This window comes from Sinocyclocheilus rhinocerous, unplaced genomic scaffold (assembly GCF_001515625.1).
Source record: "Sinocyclocheilus rhinocerous isolate Xijiao unplaced genomic scaffold, SAMN03320098_v1.1 scaffold2194, whole genome shotgun sequence".
In the NCBI taxonomy this organism is placed as follows: Eukaryota; Metazoa; Chordata; class Actinopteri; order Cypriniformes; family Cyprinidae; genus Sinocyclocheilus; species Sinocyclocheilus rhinocerous.
This window is the reverse complement of record NW_015652304.1, coordinates 1543162-1570476: the sequence shown is the minus strand read 5'-3', so window position 1 is coordinate 1570476 and position 27315 is coordinate 1543162. Positions and strand designations below refer to the sequence as shown.

Genomic DNA, 27315 nt, shown 5'->3' with positions numbered 1-27315 from the left:
ACATTGAAGAGGTTGCTGCTGTTCAGCAGGGATGAACTACTCCTTTAACCAAGAAACCAGCTAGCGTACTTAGTTGTAAAACAGAGCAACCAGATTATATTTGATTTCACCATAACTATTGATGATCATATCAACAATACATTTCTTTATTAGCTATATGGTTTACTAGAAAACAGTAAAAAACGATTTAGCAATTATCTATATAATTATCTATCATTTTATTTTGTAGAGGTCAACAAAACAAAGTAGTTGTAGCTTCTTTGTGTTGGAGCTTCCTTTATATTAATTTATGCATACAATGACAAATTGTCAACTCAAGATATATCTGGTCAGTTGACAATTTAGAAGATGATTATTGGAGGAACCATATGTAAAATTTTCTTAAATCAATCCAATAAAAAAAGGCAAAACTTAAGTAACTGGTGACAGGTTTTACTTTTAATGTATACTGTAATACCAAGGCCAAATTCACTACACACTCTGAATCTTGAGCCAAATGTCTTAAGAGGCATATACGGACAGCTCTTGACCTGTAGATATCTGCTATAGATCCACAATTACAAAAACCTAATTAGTGGCTGTAATTAACTGAGAGATGCTGAAATTCCTAATACAATGTCTCCATAATCATAATTGGTAATATTAAAGTTCCAAACAGCAGCATGATCTGTAAAAAAAAAACAAAAAAAACAAATATATATATATATAAAACTTAACTCAAAACATTATAGATCATTTAACTTTAACATGACTAATATATGTTTTTGAGTAAGTCAATTTCTTTCCCCACTGTTTATGAGTGGTGAACCCCCTTTGGGACTACCATCTAATATAGGTTTCAGCCACTATGGAGAGGTATTTTATCACATACATGACAGTGAGGTTGGTTTCCAGTCATTATTACAAAATCTAATTGCCAGTATGAGAACAATCCTGTATAACAAGTATAGCTGTATAGCTTATACTTTTAATAAGATTCACACCAAGTTACTGACTGTTGACTTTATTATAAATTAGACTTCCTTAGTGATATAAACTGTGGTTCTTTGTGACCTGTTACCTCAAATCATTCCATAAGTGAAAGAAACTGCTCAAACAACAAAACGGATGTAAATGTTTTTACTAGTTGAAGGAATTCTCAACATTGCCATATAAAAGTAAAACTAAACATCAGGTTTTCATAGGCATATATGTCAGCACTAATGTAGATTAAAACACATACAGAATGGATACAGAATTATCAAGCCTGAAGTTTACTTTTTTTGAGGAAAGCCATTCAAGTTAGACTCCTCAAGAAAAAGGTAAATCTGGATTATGTAATAACATTAACTCAAAGGCATTCACATCATATATAACTACTGTGTAATAACCCCTTAACCTGACCTTAAATATTTACAAAGAAAGAAAAAAATAATTAACATGGCTGGGCATTACTATGAAACATTAACATTAATCTACAGATTTCCTCTAACTTTCATAAGGATATTTAAAGCAAGGTCAAAAATGGAGGAATGACGCAGGATTTACTATACATCCTTGTGAACTGTACTGTGGAACATCAACATCTCCAACAACCGCATTCATGCACATATGCCTATAGTTTCATACATAATCTAGATTACGTAAATTTAATTTACATCAGTCTGATTACTGTACAAAGAAAAATTAGTGAGCAGTTCACAGAACTGTAGAACAGAGCAGATTGTATGAACATTAACAGACCAATTCTGAACTAGGGTAAAACACCAATATCATATTTCAAAGTGGATAAAAGCAGTTAGGCCAATGTAAAAACAACAATGTACAGTTTATCTTAACAAATAACGTTCAGAAAATTGAATGATTTTGAATAACCTGCATTGCAGGAAACTGAGTCATCAGTAATTCCACCTTCATTCATTTACTGAGCTTTGATAGGGAAAATGGGTTGGTGATTGGGACTGAAGAGATTCTGTAGAAGCAGCACCATGAGTCCTCTGATGTTCCTCCAAAAGATTTAGAAAAGCAAAGGCTTTGTCACACTCTGTGCATTCATAGACCACTTGTCCTACATGGGTTTCTTGATGCTTTTGCAAATGAGCAAACATGGTGAAGGATTTATAGCACATATCGCATCGGTATTCTCGGTTGTCCTCACTCAGGCTTTGATGTTCAGCATGTTTCCTTTTATGTTTTGCAAGATCATTTGCTGTAAGGTAGGTTCTACTGCATATTGGGCACTGGTGTTGCCTTTTTGCGTCATGCATTTTACGGTGAGATATAAGAGCCGGTTCTGTTTTAAAGGATTCTGAGCACACTTCACATTGGTAAGGGCGTTCACTGTGTATCTGCTGGTGCTGCGTAAGGTAACGTTTCTTTGTAAAGCCTTTTTTACAAACCAAGCACTTGAAAGGACGCGGATCCTCATGATGCTTTTTATGATGCTCCATTAAACTGCTATTGGAGGAGAACCGTCTTTTACAGATAGGACAAATAATGAAGTCTTCTCCAACATCAACCTCCTCTTCTTCATCACCCGCTTGAAAACGAGTGCCTGAACTCTGCTTCTTGGAGGAAGAGACAGATGGCGCTGAACGGTGCTTTTCTGAAAAGGTCACATTTCTATTACTACAGTGGTGTTTGCGGAAAGCATCACTTCCAAGAAAGCTGTCTCCACATTCTGTGCATTCATACTGAGTAGCAGCAGTCAAATGGCATTGTTCATGTTCATCAAGGTCTTTCTTAGTGGGAAAAGTCATATTACAAACACTGCACATGTGAGAATGAACAGAGAGGTGATTCGCAAGGTCCAAAGCTTGGTAAAAACTCTCTGGACATATGGGGCACTGGTAAATTTTGTCACGCTTCACAGGTTCCACACGGATCATCCTTTCACTGGTAGGAAAGTTAGTGTCCTTGGAAGCTTTTTCATTCCCATGGCTTCGTAAATGAGTGAGAAAAAGTTGGTGGTGGGTGAAGCTCATGCTGCAATGATTACACTGATAAGACCGTGGTCCCGTCAACTGATGGCTGAGCTGATGCTTTTTCAGGTGTGAACCATGTAAAAAATGCTTGTTGCATTCAGGACATGAGTATGGCCGCTCTTTTGCTGGATTGCAGCCATGTTCTGAGAGCTGTTCTGGATCTGAAAATCTTACTTGACAAATTCCACAGCGATACTTGTACTGCTCAACATTACTTGTGATGGCAGGAGTCACTTGCATTGTTTGAGGTGGTTTGGGGGGAATCAATGGTGGAAGCTCTTCTTCTTGCTCTGTGTGCATCTTGCGATGCTCCGCCCGACTTGTTTTGCAGGAAAAGGTTTCATCACAAAGGTCACATGGAAAGTTTTCATCACGGTGGGTAACCATGTGTTCAGCTAATTCCGTTGAGCGTGTAAAGCTCAGGTGACACTTGGTACAGCGGTGAGGACTCTTTCTGATATGCGTTTGCTTGTGTTTGCGCAGGCTGAAGAGCGAGACAAAACCTTTACCACACATTTGACACTGAAACTCTGACTTGTGGCACCGCTGATGTTGTTGCAAGTTTGCGAGCTGAAAAAAGCACTTCCCACATTCTTCACACTCGAAGGGTTTTTCGCCAAGATGACATCTTTGATGATCCTCAAGACTTTCTGATGTTAAGAATGTTTTACCACAAACATGGCAAGGAAAGTACGGTGCTGAATCGGAGTCATTGTCGCTGTCATCTTCATCTTCAAAATTTCTGGAGTCTTCCTCATCTGATTCCTGACTTGCACTGCCGGAAGATTTTTTCAATTCGTTATCAGCGAGGGTTTTGATAAAATCCTCTTTGTGTTTTATTTTGCAGTGCTTCATGTATGACTTTTTTAACATATAGGTTTTGTCACATGGTTCACACCTATATACTTCAGGCTGCTCCGTTCTTGCTTTCACACTAGATTCTTTCGACTTGGGTGGTTGTGCATGCAAATGAGCCATCCTATGGTGAATGGTCAGGGCTTTAGCAGTCAAAAACCGCATCTTACAACTGTTACAGGCAAAGGGACGACTGGGGTCATGACAAGATCTATGAATGTCCAGGTCAGATGGAAAACGAAAACTCTTGAAACAAATTTCACAAGTATTATTCATCTTTTCATTATGTTGCATTTTCACATGCCTTTGCAATATACCAGCTTGAGTAAAAACTTTAGTGCACACATGGCATCTGTGGATGTCTGATTTGCGCTCTTGATCCTCACGGCCATGTTCCTCTAAATGACTTATGAGTCTCAGTCCATCGGTAAAACTCTGATCACACTCAGAACACTGATACTTATGAACAGACACATCTCCTTTCTCAGCATCATTTTCCTGGTCTTGATCTTTACATGAGAATTTAGTCTGTAGTACTCCAGTTCCTGTTGTATTAGAACCCTTGTTAAATACTAGAACAGTGTCGTTCAAATCACCTGCACTTTCCATCGCCGATCCATTATTTGAGATAAGTGTGTGACCTCTACATTTTCTCCTGTGTTTCTCCATTGTCTTTCTGGTCCAAAAACCAACATGACATTTTGTGCAAGAAAGTGGGTACACTCCCTTATGTATGCGCATGTGCATACCCAGGCCAGTGCTCCTGGAAAACCGCATGTTGCACTGTGGGCATTTAAGAGGCTTGATAAGGTCTGTGTTTGAACACGCACGTCGCTCCCGTGCATTTATCTGACTGCTGCTTTCTTGGTTCTGCCCATACCCCTCATCAACCTGCTCTTGCTTTATGACTTGCATGTGACTTGATACCAATTGCTGCCGATCGTTACTTTGTGGCTGATCCGATCTATGCTTCGCTAAAAAATGCTGCTGTAGCTGTGAGAACAATAAAAACCGGTCACTACAGTTAGCACAGGAAAAACCTTTTATCTTGGTGGGGCTCTTGTCTTTATCATTTACCTGTTGAGATGATCCGGATGATTTTGAGCTAATGACACACGTCTTCTGATGTACAGACAGTGCGTCCCGGGTAAACAGGTCACCACATTTATCACAAAGAATTTTTTCTTTTTCTCCCTTTCCACTGCATTTAGCCAAGTGTCGTTTCAAATAGTCTGTTCTGATGAAATGCTCTCCACAGTTGGCGCAGCCATATGGTTTTTCCCCTGTATGAAGACGTACATGCACCTTCAGTTGTCCCGATAGTTTAAAGCGTCGAGGACAATACTCACATTGGTATTTAAATTTATTCATATAGTGCACTTGTATACGTTGCAGAAGTTTGGATGTTTCTCTGCATGGTTGGGTTTGAACATCATTCTTGGCAGATGGCACGCTTTCCTTTGAAATCTTTTTGCATCTGATTGTAAGGTTGTGCGTTCTCAAAGTCTTTTTAGTACTGTAAGTTTTGCCACATCTTTTGCAGGGAAAAGGTTTATCGGTAATGTGGAGCATGGCCATATGACGCTTCAGATCACTTGGGGTGGACAACTGCTTTGAGCAAACTTTGCATTGCAATGTGTCACCATCTTCCTGGGTTTTGCTTTGGGGACTTGTGCTCAAGCTGTCGAGACTCATCTTTTCAACTCGTACCTCAAGTTGTCGCTTTCCTCTGCAGCGGGCTTGGTGCAGTTTTAAATGATCATAGCGTGAGAAACAACTTTCACAAGTCTTGCACCGGTATGGCTTGACCTCTGTATGAGTGAGAATGTGGCGCCTTAGGTATCTGGCCCTCAAGAATGATTTAGTGCAAAATTTGCACTTAAATGACTCACCATTTTCTCCAGGAACCACAGGGACCTCTTTATGATTTTTTTCTTCAACAAACATTGATTTAATTTTCTCAGATCCTCTTAAACTCTCCAATCTACGTTTCTTGAACACACTATCACAAAAGGCTTCATGTTGCAAGTATCGATCCTCACTGTCAAATTTCTGTCCACAATGCATGCATGTATATGCAGTTTCCTTTGAATGAAGAGATACGTGTCTCTGGAGGAAACTGCTAGATCTGAAACATTTAAAGCATTGTGGACATTGCTGCTTAAATTTGCCCTTCTCATTTGTTCCTTTTCCAGTTTCGGTTTCAGTTTTGTTCTGCTTGCCCTGGCACTGCTTTTCGTGACCATTTCTGTAGTTTTTTCTAGTAAAAATTCTCCCACATTTTCTGCAAGCAGGTTTTATCTGGTCTCCATTGCAGAGTTCAACATGATCTTTAAATTTTCTTTTCCTGTAAAACTTCCCACACTTTGAACAAGGGAAAACTGTCTTGGCCAAGTGGGCTCTCTCATGGAGTTTTAAATTGTTTGGAAAACGAAATGAATGTGGGCAGTATGAGCAATTATAGACTTTGCTGGTCTTTTTTGAAGCAGTGTCTACACTATGTTCTGCCTGTATTTGTTTGGTACTTGACGTTTGTAATGGAGATGGTTGCTCCACTGTACATTTTTCCTGATGCAATTTAAGAACTTCCTTTCTATGGAAGTGCCTGCCACAAGTTGGACAGGGAAAAGGCTTTTCACCAGTGTGAAGGCGGATGTGACGAATAAGTCCAGCACGACTTGAGAAATGGCGTTTGCAGAACTGACATTTGGATGCAGAAGGTCCAGGCATATGAGTTAAACAATGCTCGCTAAGTGCCTTTGAGTCAACGAAGGCTTCTTGACAGAGACCACATTTGAACTCCTCTTTGTATATTTCTTCTACCTTTTGAGGTGTAGCTTGGTCCTTTGGAGGGACAAGTTCCTTAAGTTTGCGTCTCCTCTCATGCACAGCCACATGTCGAAGCAGAAATACTGGAAACTGGAACTGCAAAGGGCAATCAGGGCATTTAAGCATGCCTTTTTTTGGATGGGACTGTCTGTGTTTTAACAAATCTCCAATAGACGGCAGAACTTCCCAGCAGACTGAACACTGTATATTCCTCCTGTGCACATTTTTGTGAGCCATTAGGTGTCCATGCCTGGCAAAATTTTTACCACAGTCTAAACAGCGAAAAGGTTTGTTTCCTTTATGAAGTCGTAAGTGCTTTTTTAATGAGTCAGGTGAAGCGAAGGCTCTTCCACAGAAGCGACAGGAGAAAGGAAGTCTTGCGTCTTTGTCAGCACTTTCTTGGCTAGTTGGTCTTTCCACAGCAGAGCTTGAGTTTTTCAAATCAACAGCATTACCATGTTTGTGTTTGACTGCCTTTTTGTCATGTCCAAGCAATTTATGCTTTGCTACATGGCTGTAGTAACCAGACTTGCTAGAATACTCAGCTGGACAGAAAATGCATTTGTACCGTGATGCTTTTTGTATGGACATAGTCAATAGTGACTCTTTGTCCTCTTTTTTGGTATTGTTAAGTTCCTCTAACTCTTTTCTGTTCTTTACCTTTCCTTTGGCTCTATAGAGTTTAAGCTTAATGCAAGTTTGCTTAATGTGTCTATTGCGGTTGCCGGCCACAGTAAACATATCTTTACACAAAGGGCATTGATACTTGTCACCAATCCTTCCTTTGCCTTTTTTCATGTATTCTTTGAGACACTGGTGACGCAAATGACGTGTCCGATTGTAGGAGTACTTGAAAATGCGAAAACAGATTGGGCATTTAAACTTTGGTGGGAAGTTGCTATCTGGAATTGAAGATTTTTCATGTGGGACAATCTTTTGAGAACACTGCTCTCTTTTATGTTTGTTAAGATTCCAGGTATATTTGAATGCTTTTTCACAGTTGTCACACTTGAAGGGCTTCTCATCCGAGTGTGATCTAAGGTGTGCATTCAATTGCGCTCTGAGCCTGAAAGTCTTGCCACAAACTTGACAATGCATTCGTTCAGGTGATTGGCTTGTCTTGCACACATCCATTAGTTTCACAAAGCAATTACGAAGTTCTACATTGGAGCCAACTGTTTCAACCACGTCTGGTATGTCACTCTTTTCAGGGATTGATTCTGAATGATCTGCAGTCTGTAAAAAGGGGTCTAGTATCAAAGGTGTGCATGTTGCTTTATGCTTGTGACTTTGACATTTGTGAGCATTAGGAAAGTATAATCCACAACAGTCACATCTATGATGTGTGACAACTCTGTGCTTCAGCTCATGTTCTTCATAATAAGCTTGTCGAACAAAGGACTTGCTACAGTACCTACATATGAACTTTGCTTTCTTCTCAGTTAGCACTTTGGTATACAAGGGAGATGATTTTTTCTTGTCATTAAGTTCGACTTTTCCACAGAAGTGTTGTCCAGCCAATGTACCACCAGTGAAGTAACTTTCACAAGAGAGACAATACTGAGACTTATGGAGAGAATGCATGCAGTGGTAGTGCTCAATTAGTTCATCTACACTTTGTGTTGACTCTTGGCACTCAAAGCAATGGTATGTTTTTCCATTACAAGTTCTTTTCTCAGTTGTCTTAAGGAGAACAACAGGCTCCAGTTTTCTCTTTTGGGTCTTTAAATATGATAAAGAATCTTTGTTTGTAATGGTACCATTGCCAGTCAGACATTTTTGCTGTTCAGGATCTAGCAAGGTCTTGGACGTTTGGTCTGTACCGAGTACTGGTGGATCTTTTGGTGCATCAGTTCCCTCATCCATCTTATTTTTAGATTCAACGGCAGTGTGATTAAACAGACTGCACTCATTGACTTTTTTTACATGTGCAGGTTCCGGGTGTTTCAGTTCCTCAGTGTTCTGCGCTGTACTTCTTAAACCAAAACAAGACTCAAGGAACCCAAAACTACTCCGCTCAACTTGTTCATCATCAGATGTAAAGAATTTCTGTCCTTCTAGTTGAGAAGAATTTCCATGGACAGGTTTTGAGGATGTGCTTTTAGGACCTGGTTGATTGCTTTCCAATCGACAGCCATCAAGAGATTTTTTTCCATGTCCAGATACCCCAATTGTCTCTTGAAAGTCAGGTTTTGAGGATGGGCTTTTAGGACCTGGTTGATTGCTTTCCAATTGACAGCCATCAAGAGAATCTTTTCCATTGCCAGATATCTTAACTGTTTCTTGAAAGTTGGGCGTTGAGGATGTATTTTCAGGATTTCGGTTCATTACATCTAATTGGTGATCACCAAGTGAACCTTTTCCATCACCAGAAATCACAAATGTCAGTTCAGGTTTTGATGATGTGTTTTCAGCATCTGGGGTTGTCCTTTCCAATCGGCAAACACTTAGTGAATCTATGGTTGGGCAAATGTTTTCATCCCCATTAGAAGCCAATGAAGTATCAATATTTGCATGATTTGAGGCACAATTGGAACCATCCTGAGAGGTACCAAGCTCTTTGCAGTGATCCAAAAAATATTCCAAATCACAAGTAATTTCCCTTTCCTCGGTTTGCCCATCTTTTGACAAAGGCACTGCACCAATCATATCGTCCAAACCTTGTACTTCTGTATATGAAACCTTGACATTTGTAAGAAGTGACCCCTCACTACCAGTATGGTTTACACTTTCATTTCTTTCACCTGTGGTCACTGGAGGTCCAGTGTCCTGCTGTTGATTTATTTCACTCATACCTACTTCCACAATACTATGGCAGACCTCAGCAGAAGAGAAGTGCATACTTGAATTCAGGTCTCCTTCCTCTGAAGGCTGACCAGCCTGGTTGCTACCCATGTTAACATCAATGGATGAACTCAAATTGCAATCAAAATTTCCTTCTGTGTCAGAGCAGCTGCTAATATCTGAATATTCGACAAGACTAACATTGGTCTCAAAAGCAGGTTCTAATATTGCTTTGTCAGAATGTGCTTCCAGTATGGATTCAATCTCTACCGAGTTAGGCAAGGGACAGGGTATCATGTTACCATTATTTTCTCCTTTATCCCCTGGCTTATCTTGTTCAAGGTCATCTGAACTCATTACATCTTGCCAAGATGATTCATAGCATGCATGAGAACCAGACTCCAAGTCTTTTATGTCTGATTCAGCAATATCTTGCAAATCCATCATGCTTGAAAAGTTCTCCTTCTCAATTAACTCTTCTATCTCATGAGCAAAGCTCTCGTCCGATTCCAATGGCATTCCATTACAATCCATAGCTCCAATAGAATTTTCCGGGCTCTGGTTAGATAGAATCTGTGCTTGCTGAAGTGCATTCCATGTTTGAGCCATCCTGGTGTTCTCCTCCAAGGGCTAATTCTCCTAACTCTGAAAGAAAAATGTCCATGTGATTACCAAAAAGCACACGTTTACAAGTAAAAATATGCAGTAAGAGAAAATGAAATGCTCACCACACTTATCCACTACATATCAGTGGGAACATTATAGCTGATTTGACCAAAGACCTGCAAAAGAAAAATAAAATCCATTTAAATATCAGCATACAAAACCATAATCACGAACAAAATCACTGTTTTCATGAACTAGTATAAATGTGCAAAAATATCCCCATGTTCAAAGAAGAAGCAAAAAACAAAAACATGTGCACATTACTCCCAACTACAACTACGTAGTAGTACTGCAACACCATTATGCCAAAACAGCAGCACTCAAATGATGTGATCTAAAGGTAATGGAAGCATTAACTATGCAAAATAAGAGCTTGGCCAGCTTTTGCAGTTCATCTTATGTTTCGCAAAAGTGAAACCTAAATTTTGCTTTATTCTCACAAAATTGCACTATGACTCTTTTTTGTAATTTTGGAGTTGGACAAACTGAGGTTTCCTCATTAAAAAGAAATAATACTCTGACAAATAATATTTAAAAAGAGTTATTTTGAAATTCCAGTTATTTTATTGGCCTAAAGTGGCCTACTCTACATGGAGGGGTTGCTCCCTCATGTTGAGATCACATGAAGACCAGTGGTAGCTGTTACTACTACCACCATTATGAAGAGTAAAAAGTAAACTACATCATATAGTGTTTTTGCAGTGCTTGAGTCAGGTGGGAAAAGAGCAGTGCTTGTTGGGGTACACAGAATGTTTGCAGCAGCAAACAATGCCAGACAGAGTATGCGGATGCCAGATAGCTCAGAGGAATGAAGCAGCACAGCTAGGCACCATCAAGAAACAACACCACATAACATTTTGTTGCTACTGAATCCATTATGTGTCTCACATAATAATTAAAAAGGTACATCCTTTTAGCAAATTCTGCATTTTCGGACCAAACTTTGGTACACTGCAGTTAATTTCAAAGGTATTTTCAGGGAACAAGTAATGGGTTAACAACTTAGCCCAAAGCCAGAATCTGAAGTTTCTGAGAGTCAACATCTTGTGTGGAAATCAGCTTTAAGCAGTTTTACATTGCAAGCAAGCAAGCCTCACTATAAACTGAAGAGAGAGCTTCAGGTTTAACAGGTCAGTTAGTAGCAACAAAATGGCCATGATGTGCCGCCTGTGGTCTATTGAAATCTTTGGTTCATCACCCAAGGTCGTAAAATCTCAAGGAGAAGACATAGCAGTTTGATTCACAATAAGAGAAACCAGTCTACCTAGGTGGTCATGCAATTATCATTCAGCTAGATACTGATTTAAAACATACATCCAGGCTATGTCAGATTTACTTTAGAAGAAAATATGACTGTAGGCTTTGAAGCCATTACCATGCGCACTCCTACATATTGTGCAACATCGCTTTGGGCAACCTGATTCCATGCCCCTCTCTCCTCTCCTATGGTTATAAAGACAAAAAAGCCCAAAATATAACTTACTAAACTTCGCTAAAAAATACTGAAGGCTATTCTGGGATGGACAGTAATGGACAAGAAGACATCAAACAGTATTCATTTAAATAAAAATAAATAAATAAGGTGTTCTACACACAGTTTGAAGCTTCACCTCTCCAGAGAGGTCCAAATACACCTACTTCCCTATCATACAATGTGAAATAAGCAGTACAACCAACAAGATATATAGCCAAATATGGCAAATTCCCTAAAAATACCCCAATGACCTACTAGTGAAAGTATGCAAATTGATGCTTATACAGGGGAAAATTAATAATTTTCACTAGTTAGTGTAAAATGCCTACTCTACACGTGTCCCATCCACTTAAATGAGCAAAATTCATACACCCAAAAATCCAATACATAGCCAATTATTATTCCTATTACAATTTGGAATGATTCCCACAAATGATCAGAAACCCACAAGAACCAAACAAGATTTGAACAGAAGTACTGCAAATTGCTGTTTTATATTTGTTTATCCAGTAGGATATTGGATTCATGTTGTAAACACCAAATTTTGAACTAACCACCTGCATCAACATTCCTGCCCAAAATCATGGTCCTAACCTATCCCTACCCAAAAACCTAATCATAACTCAAATGATAGGGGAATAACAATAGTTGCGTTTACATGGACCCTAATAATCCGATCGTAATAGGATTAGAAGCACAATCAAAATAAAAAAAGTCACATGTAAACACTTCAATCGAATTGAATTGGCCAGATCTGATTAAAATTTCGTTCGGATTGTACGGGGTGGTTTAGCCCAGTGGTTCCCAACCCTGGTCCTGGAGGCACCCCAACACTGCACATTTTGCATGTCTCCTTTCTCTGACACACCAATTTCAGGTCTTGGAGTCTCTACTAATGAGCTGATGACCTGAATCAGGTGTGTTTGATTAAGGAGACATGCAAAACGTGCAGTGTTGGGGTACCTCCAGGACCAGGGTTGGGAACCACTGGTTTAGCCTATTCCTTTTGTAATCTGAGCGCGAGGACATGTAAACACTTGATCGGATTGAAAACTGAAATTGGAAAGTACTGCGCATGTGCAGTGATGTAAAAGTAGCGTAATGACGTATGACACGCAGAACGAGCTGTTCTTTCTGGTGAATAAAGTGTCATAAATGAGTTTTGGTCATTCTAAAATTCTGCTTTCACTCAGCGTCTGTGAAGTGGAGCACAACATCCCACTAGTCCTTGTTTAAGACTCTCATCAACAGACGACTGGTTTTGGGTGCGGGGCACTTTTACTGCTTTCTAAAGTAAGCAGCACAGAACAACAGTTCATGTGCTGGTCGTCGCCTAATTAGGACCCCGAAGTACATAAATATCAAGTGTGCTTTTTATAAAACAGTATGCGACAACAGCAGGAAACTCTGCATATTCATGCAGTGTGCGCAAGCATGTCAAAAGAGTAAATCTGATCAGAAGCTTGTGACATATAAATGCGATCACTTTATTTAGCGTTCATGTAAACACTACGTTCGGATTCGTCAATCAGAATTAATTCATTCTCGTGGAAGCAAAAAGTGTCCATGTAAACGTAGCTAATGATGTAGAAACACCTAACCCTGATTGTAAGCCTACATTTAACAAACTTTAAACTTGTCCCCCAAAAATGATTGGTTGATTAAAATGTTGCTCCAGAATGAATCAAGATGTTCACCCTGCATGGTCAGGGTTTGTTGAACCTATACTCACTGTAGTCTTTGCCATCTATTCTTAGCTAACAGGAATGTGTGGTCTGCTGCAGCTACAACTCATCCACTTTAAGGATCAATGTGGTGCCTTCATGTAGCTATTGGATATGGCAGTTTTTCCACATCTTTTGCCTTCACTACTTAAGAGTCTTGCGGTGGGATATGTTTGGCATGGAACAACTGAAATATTGCCTGGATATTATCTCATGAATTGTCATTTAAGAAAAAAAAATTACAAAATGATTTTTTAAAATCTTGATAACGACGTATTATAGCATCATTACATTATTTGCTCAGTAGGGTTGGGCCGATAAATGATGTCATCGTCCATCGCCGATGGCTGTCAGACATCACTATGTTGAGCCGGCATCGTGATTTCCCCCGATAAAGATAATAAGCAAATGAAATGCAATAACTTAAAACTGATCTTCATTATGTTACGTGCAGGGAAAACACATGAGCAGTGTGAGCAGAGTAATGTTTGCGCTGCGCTGTTGTAATTGATCAGAGCCGCGCTGTCAGTTTGGCGCTAGCAAACACGTCCTCCCTGCGCTGTCAAGTCGGTCGCGCCGCGCCGATGACAGGTCAACACGGTGTGAACTCTTTAATACGGAGTTGTTTCGTCCCACTTTTGGTGCGTTTATTTCACATAATCGCGGATGAGCGTGGACAGACAAGCTCGACACATGCACAGTATCACCTACTTGACTCGCTCGGTCTCAACATTCACCTCGTGCCTGTGCTGTACGCGGACTGTACGCACGGTCACAAATATTGAGCTGCACGCGGACATCTGCGGATATTTCTGATGATGAAAATGTTCTTCCCCCCCCCCCTGTTCTTTACTTTATTTTAGGTAATCTCATTTAGTTCCTTCTGCACTTTCAGTAATACATTCAGTATACCGGTCATACTCAAATGGCAGACCGGATCCAGTCCGGAACTAGCAAAGGTCAATATGGACCGAACAGCATCAAATGATATTCATAAATTAAATTCAGACAGCTTTAAAACACAAATGACCCAGTGCAGCATCTCACCAGCAGTGAAGAAAACCACATCCCATTCTATAGCATGAGTTTATGCAAACAGATCTCATGAAGATTTCTCCATCCTATCCAACTGTCTCGTAAATTTAGTCTTGTGAAGAGATCCACGTTTCATCCAGTTGCACAATATCTGTGAGCGTGAAAGACGTGTTGGAACAAGAAGCTAAAAACCAATGTACCTTACATGCTAAGCGTACATGGCACTCATGAAAAGTGCCAATGTGAATCCTCACTCTGACTCAAAACAGTCATTGAGTAAACGTATCTTGAAAACACAGAGCTGAGAATGAGAAAAATAAATCAGCTCAAAGCCCAATAAGAGCGGTCCACGAGTGCATGTTTGAAGCTCTTAGTGCATTCTGAATGGCCTCATCATGCATTTCTTCTCATCTGATGATGAAACAAAAACAATTCAGTGAAGACCCTGCTGGGTTTAACAACTCTTGAAGCACAAACACACACACACACACACAAAAAGAGGGATAGATCTGAAACCGCTGGTCTCCACCACAGATGGAGACCCAACCATAATAGGAAGAGGGAGGGAACTGGTTGCACATTGGAAAGAGGATCACACTGACCTATCATCTTACCACTGCACATTCCACCAGTCTGTCCTCTGTGCCAGTCTGGGAGAAGTGTATGCTGAGGTCATGACAACAAAAAATGAAATTTATAAAGAATATCATCATCCCTACAGCATTGTCTACTAAGAGGCTTTCCCACAGAGGTCAGTGCCAGCAATGATGACTTACTACTGCACAACAGTGTCAGTGATTTCAGAAGAAAATTTCAAGACTGCTCTTCAAGGTCCACTTCCCAGGCTTGGATCTATGTGGGTTGTAGAGGGTGCTAAGCAACTTCAAATGAAAGCAACAGCACCCTCAGCTGAACATTGGCAAAACAGATTGGCAAACAATTCAGTGTGTATTTGTACTATGGAGAGTGTCAAAGGTTTCTATTTACAATGTGTTTTTGCTGCGTTAAGCAATTTAGCCAATCACAGACATATGTGCTCACAGACCAAACTGAAGACACAATGTAAATAAGAGATTCATATGGTCCCAATGAATCCCCCCCGACCCTACCAACCCTACCGACCCCCTCGCCTCAGACTTCCAGGGTCCCTGCCACCCTGCTCTACCCGCATAAAACATTAAGGCTAAAGCATCCTCACTAATTTCAATGGTACCCTCGGTGATGTGATTCTGGGGCCAGGCCTGCCACTTCTTCACATTTTTGGAGCAAACCCAGTGGCAGAAAGATATGACTTGCCATACTAATTTCATATAGAAGGTGATGGTTAACTTGACAGCTTACTTTTATGATTTTGTTCTCAGACGACAACTGCTGCTGATCATACAGAACTCATTCTTGGTCACAAATATCTCCAAGATTTCATAGGAAGCAAATGGGTAAATGCTGCATGTCTACAAATAGAGTTGATTAAATAGCTTTTTCTTTGATGCAGCTCAGAGCTTAATTTATTAATAGCTTACTTACAATACCAGTACAGCCTGTACAGTGCCAATTTTCACAGTCAAAATAAAGTTGTTTGTGGTTCATTAAAACAGACCTGATTGGTTTCATTTAATATACAAAATAATATTCCTGAAAATATCTAATATAATACATGTATCCAAAATCTAACCCTAACCCAACGGCATGTTTGTTACTGTGCTATACTAGAGGTCAAATTTCCCTTATTAGGAAAACCTAAACCTTCTAAAATTGGATTTGAATAGCCTACCCTTGCAATATCTTTCTTACGGGGTTAGTTCACCCAAAAATGAAAATTCTGTCATTAATTACTCACCCTCATGACGTTCCAAAACCGCAAGACCTTTGTACATCTTCGGAACACAAATTAAGATGTTTTTGATGAAATCCGAGAGCTATTTGAGCGATGCAACTGAAATGTTCCCATACCCAGAAACGTAGTAAGGACATCAGTAAAATAGTCCATGTGAAATCAATGGTTCAACCATAATTTTACGAAGCTACAAGAATAATTTTGGGCGCAAAGAAAAGAAATAATGACTTTAATTCAGCAATTCTTCTCCTCCAAGTGACAGTGTTCCACCATTTTCGAGAGTACCATGACACATGCGCATGCATTCATCTGCTCGTAAACCAGGCACAGCGCATGAGTGTTCAACGTCAGCAGCACCACACGTATGCGTCATGGTACTCTCGATACTATAGTAGATTTTCTTCAACCAGAAATACATATACAAAAGTTATAGCTAACTGCTCTTTTGGTAGCTCTGGTGTTAAACACAAAACTGAAGATCTGGGTAGATTTCACCCCTATTCTACTGCCATGATTCCACAGCCCCAAAAACCATTCTGTGCATTTCCATGGGAGAAGTGGTTGCTCTTGCCAGGAAAATCAGCTTGGCACCCTTAAAGGGCTCAGGATTCAGAATCCAGTCAGGGTCAGGATAGTGCCCTCATTAAGAAAGGTTTTGTGAGCTCGCAACAAAATTAGACAGTATGAAACAAGCAACAATAAACAGGGGAGTAGAAAAGATTCTAGATGTGGGCAGTCAATCAAATGTTGCATTGGTCCTGGTTGTAGAAAGCAATATACACAGCTCTGCACTGTCCAGGATGCAATGCATGATCCACTCTGCCAAATACTAAACAATAAATTGCATTTATGCCCTGGGAGCCAAAAATGATGCTTGCGAAACCTCTTTAGACACAGCAACATACTAGGAATCACAAATTTAATTTGTAAGACAAGGTAGGGGTGTCTAATCCTGCTCCTGAATGGCCACCTTCCTGCAGAGTTAAAACCTACTCTGAAAATGTATACTAATCCCAGAAACCTTGAATTATCTAAGTCAGGTAGTTTAATATTGGAAAAAAATCTGTAGAAGGGTGGCTGTCCATGAGCAGGACAGGCAATACCCTAATATCTGAAAGAAGCAAGTAAGTGGAGAAGGCAATTTCCAGCTAGTGTTGTTTCCGATTAGAGCTGGCAAGTGATCTGCAGAACTTTGCATCATGCATGGCATTGTTATAATCCATCACATTTATCACATAATACCTATAGCAACATCACCTACCTCTAGTGCCAGTGCCTTCAACATCCTTTCCCCCCTCTCCTGTCATTGTTCTTGTTTGAAAACTAAGGCTAATCTGTGCATCTCTGCAGTGACCAGAGATTAACTGTAATTCTGTTTTTGTCACCCAGATCTACCTTATTCTTTTACCATTCCTGTCCTTATTATTCAGTAAAGCCTATCAAAACCAACCAATCAAGTCACTCAACATGCAGTAGTTAGCGGTTTAGATCCCTAAACAGCCCCAATCCAAAATAACCCTAATCAAAACTGCCCAGCCAAACCACACATCTTAAATTTTAAATCCATAAAGTACATTCCGTATTTTGGACAAGACCCTGCGCAAAGGGCAAAACATGAAACTCTGATGAAGCTGAGAGTTGTTGGCGATGGTTCCTACTGAAAAGTTGTGTAAAGTGTGATGAGTGTGTCATCAATCCGTTGTGTACAGTCATGGCCAAATGTTTTGGCAATTGACTGCGTTCAGGGAGCGCTGCGCTGGATAGGCTAGTATAAATTACTGGAGTAATAGCATAACTTGCGACAAAAGAACAGAGATAAAAAAAAAATAAAAATAAAAATAACAAATGACATGATTCGTCTAGTAGCGATCTCTGCTCGTGAAAAGCGCTGCCCTGTCCGTTTGATCGCCGCCCAGCAGACACACGGAGCGGGCATGAGAAACGAGATGCGCGGCCGCGATCACTTCACTGGTGCTCGCCTCATCATCACTGTGACTGCTGCTGTTAAATATTCCTCACTTCTTTTGTTTGTCCAACACCGAGGTGCACCATGAGTGATGGATCCGCATCCCGCCATGACCCTCGCACTCTGCCAACTCGATGTGCTTTCATTTTTATTTTTATTTGTAATAAACACCTCTCTGAGACCTGTTTTTGTCAGATCTCCACTGTTTTTGTTCGATCAGTTACATATTTTAATTGCATGTGCATTTTATTTATTTTTAAACCTCCATTAACCCTTAAATGCATGAATGTTTCGCCAATCATTATTACATATTCAAGTTTTTAGCGACCCGGACCTATATATACACAGCACGGATGGATCTTTAACTGCTGCAATAGCAAAAAACTCTCTTGATATTTAAAGAACAATTACAGAAGAATAAAATGAAGCATATTTCGTTACCTTTTGAAATTTAAAATGGTTCAATTTGAGCAGATGATTTTAAATTCACCACATCCAGCATCAAATGACAGTGACATTTATATTTCATTGCGTATAGCAACTGCTCTGCAGTAAAGCCATTCAAACCACTTCAATTTTTGCGTTTAAAGTTAATCCATAATTGAGATTTAAATCTGAGTTTAAAGTTATGGTGCAACAGGATTAAAGTTAATCTTAAATATAACTTAAATCCGATCAAAATGATGGGTTAAAAATGTAAACCTGCTTATTTTTAAAGGTTTGAAGTTTGGTGCAACAGAATTATTAGATAAACCTTGATTTAATCTAGATTTAAAATTAATCATTGCAAACCATTCATTTATAATTTGAAGAAGAAAAATGCACGTTAGGCCTAATGACTGAAGTGAGTAAGCGGCAATAGGCCTAATGATAATTTGAAGAAGTGTTTCTTTCACAAAATGAGTATTGTATATATATAACTATAAAATATAGGCTACTCAATTTTTCTCCCTCTTCACCAGGCACTCATGTCACTTCCATTTCTTTCGGGATAAATGAATGAATTCACGTGTTGTAAATCAGTCTGTAGGCCAATAGCGCACACAGCCCCTAAATTTAGCGATCAACTATGCATATTATAAACTTAACATTTAACACACATTTTTTTCTATTAAATGGTTTTGTCTTTGTTACTCTTAGTTATAAATGACGGTAGCTCAGCTTTTTTGAATGATTGTCTTCATGAGTTTGTCTGCATCCATATTGCATGTTTCCTCTCACTTGCAAAGTATGCTTGCAGTTATTTCTTTGAGTTCTTTCTGCGTTTCCGCTCACATATTTTTAAATCTGTTGATTGAGGTTCCAAATAATGTCTCATTGGCTTAGATATAACACCTAGAAGCATATAGCTATTCTTATGCACACATGCAAAGTATGTTGCAGCTGTTATTTCTTTGAAATTATGTTGTCTTTGCTATTCTGTTACTAATAAAATGTTTTTTTTCACTGCTTATCCTATTTTGACACAATCCCTAAATTGAACTTGAGTAGTTTTACTAAGGGCACCCATCTCACATGAAATTGAACTATGTAAAAACATATTCTACCTGCCTTCCTGATATAAATTACTATGAATTTGATATGGTAATTAATACTGAGACACTCATTTGGGCAAAAAGCACTAATGACTTGTTTAAGACTTGAATCTTAATCTTTGTCTGTCTTGACTCAGGACTTGACTCGAGACTTGAATGCAAAGACTCGAGACTTACTTGTAACTTGCAAAACAATGACTTGGTCCCACCTCTGCTAATTAGTATGATAGTGATTTCTCCTGACTAGTACTCATTCACACTTTAACATGTGCTGCTGATATGATTAGTCAATTAATGTTAGCTGGTCATTTTGTGTCAGGATAAAAAAAACATTTTCATTTTTTGGCCAATGAAGCTTTTAGCAATTATTTAAAATGCATCTGATCACTCTGCACAATAATCTAGAAACAATGTGAATGAACACCACAACAGCTTAAGCAGCAAACTTTGCAAAACACAAAATTTATGTCACTGCCAAAACATTTGGCCATGACTGTAGTATGCACACACAAAAAAAAAAATAGATGGTACCCCAGACAGTCATGCAGTGTGGGAAGAGCAGCAATCTGAAGTCTTTGAAAATCGTGCAATGTGAGCCTGGCATAGGAAGCTAAGGCAGGGATGGGCAACTCTACTCCTGTTAGGCCATTTTTCTACAGATTTTAGTTCCAACCCTAATAAAACATGGCTGCCTGTAAAATGCAAGTAATTCTAAAGACGTTGTTCGGGTGTTAGGGTTGGAACTAAAATCTGAGAGACAGTGGCCCTCCAAGAGCAGAGTTGTCCATTCTGTAAAAGATACCTTGTAGAAAAAATAAACTTCAGCCACTCCCAGGTATCCTTTGGAAGACCATGCAGAACTGCACAGAACATGTAGAACAGGTGCTACTTTGCTACTTCACATCCAGGGATAGCACAATGTTTTGCGTTTCCCATATCTTACTCCTGTTAATCGATCACTAACTAAAACTGTTTAGGAAAAATTGGCTACATTCACACAGTGTTTGGGATTGACAACCATATTTACTAAGACAAGTGACTCTCAAACTGTCCTTTTCAGACAGCAGTTTACATAAAGTAAACAGAACAATGTGTGTTCTGGAATAGGCTTAAAATATCAAACATGTTTGATATCTTCCAACTGGATGGAATCCTAGTCTGAAGCAAAAAATAAAACAATATTTAAAAAAATTGAAAGAATCCAACCAATACTCTGAGATTTTCTGTGAAACTGTCATCCAAGACTGCCCAATATCAGCAGAATAGCTCTGACTTTCAGCAAATAGCATTGACTAATACAAAGTTGGATAAGCTGCAAAATGGGGCAAAAATCTATGCAAAAGTTTTGTAGCGTATTCCAGCCTTTAACTTGCAGGTGGCAAGCTTCCAATGCTTTTTACTTATGACTAGATATAAGGCGTAGCATTTGGGACATAAACAGACCAAAAACTGATGGGAGCAGAGAGCAAAAAACTGGTTCTTAAATGAAGAGAGTAAAAAAAACATGCCTTCACTTTTCTGCTAGGCTTCCTGTTGTTGTAAACTTGACCTTCTTGATAATGCATGTATTTTTAAACAATTTGCCTCTGGATAGGGTTAAAGTGGACTGGGTGCCATGCAAACACAATAACATGCAACACAAAGCACTGATGGCAAGAAGTGTGATAAATAATTGCAAATTTCTCAGAGCTGCCTTTCAGGCAATGATTAAACCAATAAACAGATGCTAATGTTGAATTTGCTAATTAAAATTAAAGTATTTTACTGATTTAAAAATATATACAAAGAAATTATGTTCACATGAGAGGAACGGCTCAGACCAGGGGGAGGCAACCCTGCTCCTGGAGAGCTACCTTGATGCAGACTTCAGTTTCAAGTTCAACCCTGCTCCAACACATCTGTGCTGGTAGATAGCATGTTTGTCACGATCAGATCCTTCCATGATTTTTCTGAACTGAATCAAAGTCTACTCTTTACTTGACAGTTGACTGCGTGATTGAGTTGACAAATATAATCAGCTGCAAGGTGGGTTAACTGGTTTGGGGTAAGAAAATAAATCACACAACCTAAACAACTTGAGTAGTTGGCTCAGAAGCACTTGATTAGGGCTGGATCTAAACTCAAAATACAGGCTTAGACCAGAGGTTCTCAAACCTGTCAAACAACCAATTAAAATGCATCCTTGTCAATTGGGCACACCTTCCATATCCCAACAACTTAAAGGATTCAATTAGGTATCATGGGCAACAAAGTAACTTTAATCCCTTATCTAGCACAGCTGATTCAACACATCAGCTCACTAGCAGAGACTTCAGGACTCAATTTGGGTGTGTCCAACATGGGAGACAGCCATTATGACATTGTGTTGGGGTGGGGGGTCTTCAGGACAGATTTGAAAAGCAGTGGGCTGTTGCTCCACTTTGCTTTAAGACATACAATCAATGTATACAAACTTCCCTAAGCATTTTCAATTGCAGCACTTCCCGACTGCCATTTTAAAGTGTGTTCCACTTTGTGTAGTGGACAAGGAAAGTTTATATGGACAGACCCTCAAGCCCCTCGATTTTGACTGAGGGAATGAGTCTACTTCATATGTACAGTTCAGGCAGCTCTACATACCACACAGCAACACAACTGTGACATCACCACAGACTGCAATTATTTTACCACAGGTTTAATTACGTTTAAGTTTAAGTAATTACATCCCAAGCATACCTACCTAGAATGCTACATCAAACAAAATAAATTATAATAAATTAAATCTAAAGCAAATTCCAAATGATCAAGGCCTTAGGACTTGTTTTTAATAAATATGCTTATAACTTTATATAACAATTCAACTTTATATATGCCAATTATTAGGGCTGCCCTCGACTAAGGATTATTCTGGTCGACTAGTAGTCCTTCATTTGAAGAACTGGTCGACTAATCGCACGTTTATTAATAAACCATTTAAATCATTATAATGAGCCTTTAAAAGGTACAATATGTAAGTTTTCGCCGCTAGAGGTCGCATTTTCAAAACAATAACAGAGGCGAAGCTCGATGACGCAATGACGGAGCATAGAACGATGGGAGATTTCGTTTTCACAAATAATTATAATACAGGAAAATTCTGGAAATTCTTAGTGTAACTTCATTTATATCTATTTAAATCACCTGTACATGACTATTACTTGCACAACAAATAATATATATTTGCTTACCTGTCTATTAAAACACACGCGAGAGTGGAGTCTCTGTCCAGTCCGAGGTTTTCGCAAAGCTCTCTCCATTTTGGAAACGCCACGCCGATATTTATTCTAGCTTTATTTCTGTGTTTGTCCCAATGCCTTCTTGCCTCAGTGGGTGTACATCTGTTTTTTTAGATTTTCCGTACTTTCCAAAGTGTAATTGTGATCCATGGTAACATAAATGCACAACAGTGGCGCGCTGCATGCGGTATAACTAACACTTCCACATTTCTCCACGTGTGTTGCCATAGTATTCATAAGCGCAAACCGAGGATAACGCGGATATTGCATCATTGACAGGCGACAATGACCAGGGACGAGTCATTATTTAAAACTGGAATTTCTCTGGATTTACAAATCCAATGTGTCAGTGAAAAACAGTAAGGAGACTGCATTAACATTTTAATAATTTGATAAATTAGTGCTTTCTTTTGGCGCTTTTCCACTGCATGGTACGACTCGGCGCAGTACGGCACGGCACGGTTTGTACTAAAAAAAGTACCAGGTACTGTACCCAGTGGAAAACCCCACAAAAGTGAACTGTACTGAGCCGTACCGTGCCGTACCATGCAGTGGAAAAGCACCATTTGTTTTCGGCTTAAGAGATGAAGTCGGTGACACGGACTCGTCATCTCCACAGTAGTGATGCGCCTGTATGCATGTTTCATACGGATTACAATCTGAGAATATTTGTTTTCCATTTGAATTGGTTCACTTGAAAGTAGACATTTCATTCTCTCTATAGGCTACTCGATATATTTTTAATGTCTGTAAGGCAAAGATATACACGGAGTTTGGTGCTCAAGTTCACAGAGACTGAGAAAGCAGAAAGCGCATCATGTTTGCTTGCATTCTTTTACAAAAGCGTATTTTGTTGTTATTATAAGTGCACACAAATAAACGTAGAGTCTCTACAGATTTGAAAAATGAATTACTCTTATCTGTATGAGCAAAAATGACAGAATTTTAAGAGCAAGTGAGCGCACCGGCGCCTCAGTCTGTCCTGCAGTGAGTGCTACTGTTCAGCTCCATGCTCCGCACAGACACTGAATAGCGCACATTTCTCTAGGTTAACATTAGATTGAGCGGGCATGTAAAGTTGCTAAATACTCACATATTTCAGATAAGCCATATTTGAGGTCGATGAATGATAGACGAGCGTTTGGATGTCCTGCCCGATGTACTGTAGTACCATAGACTAGCCATTAACGGGCGTTAGTCACGGACTGCACCTGTGGATTTTTTTTTTTTCTGCGACTAATAAAACTGATCGACCAAGCCTCTTCTGGTCGACTAATGATTAGTTGACTATTAGGGGGCAGCCCTACTAATTATCATATTAATTACGTCATCAAGTCTTGCATTTACACTCTGAACTGTTACATACAGTACTGCATTTTTATTAAAGGGGTCATATGATGCTCTGTCACGCGACTCTGTTGCCCTTTAGGGCTTGAACTGATGGTAACACTAACGACATTATTAACTTTCTTGATATCTTTTTAGAAAGCTGAAGCTCGCGATTATGGTAATTTTTGAACATTAAAGCATGTCAACATATTCTGTTACACCAAATACACAAAATAATGATCTTTAAAATAGCATAATATGACCCCTTTAAACTAAATGCCCAATAAAGCAGTTCTTATTTACATAGGCTATTTTCTTTTTCTGAAATAGTACTTCAATGTAACCTGCAGTCACTTCAACGGAATTGCTAAAATCTTGAATTATAACTGCAATACGCATACAGCAGTGAATTTTATTTTATATATCATGCAGCACAAATGTCCGTCCGTGTAACAAACTATGTGCATATTTACAGACAAACTAGCTATATTCATGTTTATATGCACAGTCAACAGTGAGTGATTTTTGAAAACGCTGTTCTGTACTCATTAATTCACAAGTCTGCTGCGGTTTGGTCCATTGAATGTGCTGCTAACTCTGCCGAGAAAGACGAGATGCGTCGGGAAGTCAAAACCTCGTGCTCGCGGGGCAAAACCAGTGACATTCTACTGAATGAAAGCTAAGGTTTATTCAAAATGTTGCAAGTTGCTATGCGCTTTGTCTTACAAAAAAGTCGGTAAACACTGCAACACTGGTTCGTGCGCCCCTGTGTGTGTGTGTGTGAGTGTTTCTGCGTGTGTATGTCATGGAAGTCTGTGTGATACGAGTGAACTTGAAATACGAAGTAGAGCCAGGTCCAGATTGAAATCCCCTCCCCGTCCGGAGTCCAGATTTTGAGAAGGACTGGCTTAGGACGTTCTAATTCAGTCCATTGCAAGGGTTCCGCCAACAGTGGGCACTTGTACAACATAATCAATGACATACATCTGAGATTGACATGAGACATAGGGAAGGGCACAAAAAAGAGAAGTGAAACGAAACCAATCATAATGACTCGCTGCTCCCTTACACAGATCAAGGAGAGATTCAGCAGCATCGAGCAGTGAGCGTGAACATGCATTGGGTCAGAGCCGCCCCTGCAGGCATAAAACCCACGGCTATCCATTCACCGTGCAGTGAAGCAGCCTTATAACACTACAAACCACCAACAACGCACAGAATCACATTGAGAATTAATCCAAGAATGTACATTATTGATGTGTATAGTATGAAACTGAGTAAAGGGGGAAAAAAACAAAAACCTTACAACATAAGCACTAGAGCTGGGACGAAACGCTAATCTGCCAATTCAATACTATCCCGAAACTTGTGTGCTGATTCAATATATATTGTGATAGAGTATTGCAATCATATAACTATTGCGATTCGATATTACAATTTATTGTGATTTTTGTTTGCTTATTAAAGACCAGACCTAGGGATGGGTATCGTTTACATTTTATTGATACCGATACTGCTTATCGATATTGGTACTTATCGATACTATTTAGTGCAAAAAGTAGGGCTGTGCAAAAAATTTAATGCGATTTTCATGCGCATCTCGTCAGTAAAGGCGCTCCTGTGATTAGTAGTAAATCTCCAGCACGTGCTTTCAGATGGAGCGCATTTACTACACAGAGTTGTAGTTCACTGACAAGCTACACAAAATCGCGTTCATAATCAGCAGTGAATCGCTTGCGAATTTGAACGCGATTTTGCATAGCTTGTCAGTGAACTACGGCTCTGTGTAGTAAATGCACTCCATCTGAAAGCACGTGCTGGAGATTTACTACTAATCATAGGAGCGCCTTTACTGACGAGATGCGCATGAAAATCGCATTAGATTTTTTGCACAGCCCTAGCAAAAATATATGATGTGAAAAGTTGTTGAAAATTTCAAGTTATTTTATTACTGCTGAATTTTAGCAACTGTATTAAAGTTCTTCAGTCAAGAGCAGTGAGTTATTTTTCTCTTTGCATTTTATTTTATTAACATTAAAGGAACAGTTCATCCAATCCAATAATTAAAATTGTCATCATTTACTCACTCTCAAGTTGTTTTAAACCTGAATGAGTTTCTTTCTTCTGTTGAAAATATGTTATTTTGAAGAATGTGGGAACCCAACAGTTGCTGGTCCCCAGTGACTTTCATATTTCTTTTTCCTACTATCAAAGTCAGTGGGGACCAGTAACTGTTTGGTTACCCACATTCTTCAAAATATCTTCTTTTGTGATCAGCACAAGAAAGAAATTAATACAGGTTTGGTACAACATGACTGAGTAAATAATGACAAAATTGTAATTTTTGGGTGAACTGTCCCTTTAATGACAATCGGCAGCATGTTTAGTATGGTTGCTTTAAGAGCTGCACGCATCTGTTTTTCTCTTAACGGTTTACTTTCACTTTAGACATAAGTTAACTGTGTGTATATGTAAACCTTGTGTGTTTTTGAGAGTATTAGCGCAATCAGTCGCTAACTAAGATAACTAAGTAATCAGGTGCTGTTTGACCGGTGATCACGCATCAGTTGTCTCACTAAGGCAGCAGCAGACGTTGCTGAAGTTGCAATAAATCACAATCCACTACACTGAAGTTGCAAAACACCTCAACATTATCTATTTATGGTTTCCGCGATGGGGAAAACACGGACGGAATCGCGGAATCCAGTCATATAAATGGAATGTACTGTATACCGCGGAATGTCACGGAATTTGTCAAAGTTTGGATGAATTAATCAAAAGTAGGTCAGTACACTTAAATCGACTCGTACTATGGACTAGTATCTGTAAATATTAAGCCGCAAAAAGACTATTTAAAGCAGCACTATGTAACTTTTTCTGTTTTCAAAATTTGCTAAATGTATATAATGAGCTCGTACATCATGAATTCATCTTCCAAACCGCATTTTTGTCTTATTCCAAATCACTACGGTACACTTATAATAAGTACTTATACTTGGGCTATTGTAGCCTGGTCGGGTCGTCACCGCTGCGGAGTAACACATACCTGCGTGAATCGCCATAGACA

General features: G+C 39.3%; 1 protein-coding gene across 1 annotated transcript in view; it reads right to left on the bottom strand.

Annotated features, from left to right (window-relative positions):
• Positions 1-1877: 1877 nt before the first annotated feature.
• LOC107714742 (uncharacterized) overlaps positions 1878-27315 on the bottom strand; it is a 28928-nt gene continuing 3490 nt past the window's right edge. Inside the window, exons 3-4 of the mRNA XM_016520702.1 lie at positions 10160-10213; positions 1878-10076 (exon numbers count right to left, since the gene is read on the bottom strand). Of these exons, the coding sequence (XP_016376188.1) occupies positions 1893-10040 (8148 nt within the window). The 5' untranslated portion in view covers positions 10041-10076; positions 10160-10213 and the 3' untranslated portion in view covers positions 1878-1892. The remainder of the gene's footprint in view (positions 10077-10159; positions 10214-27315) is intronic.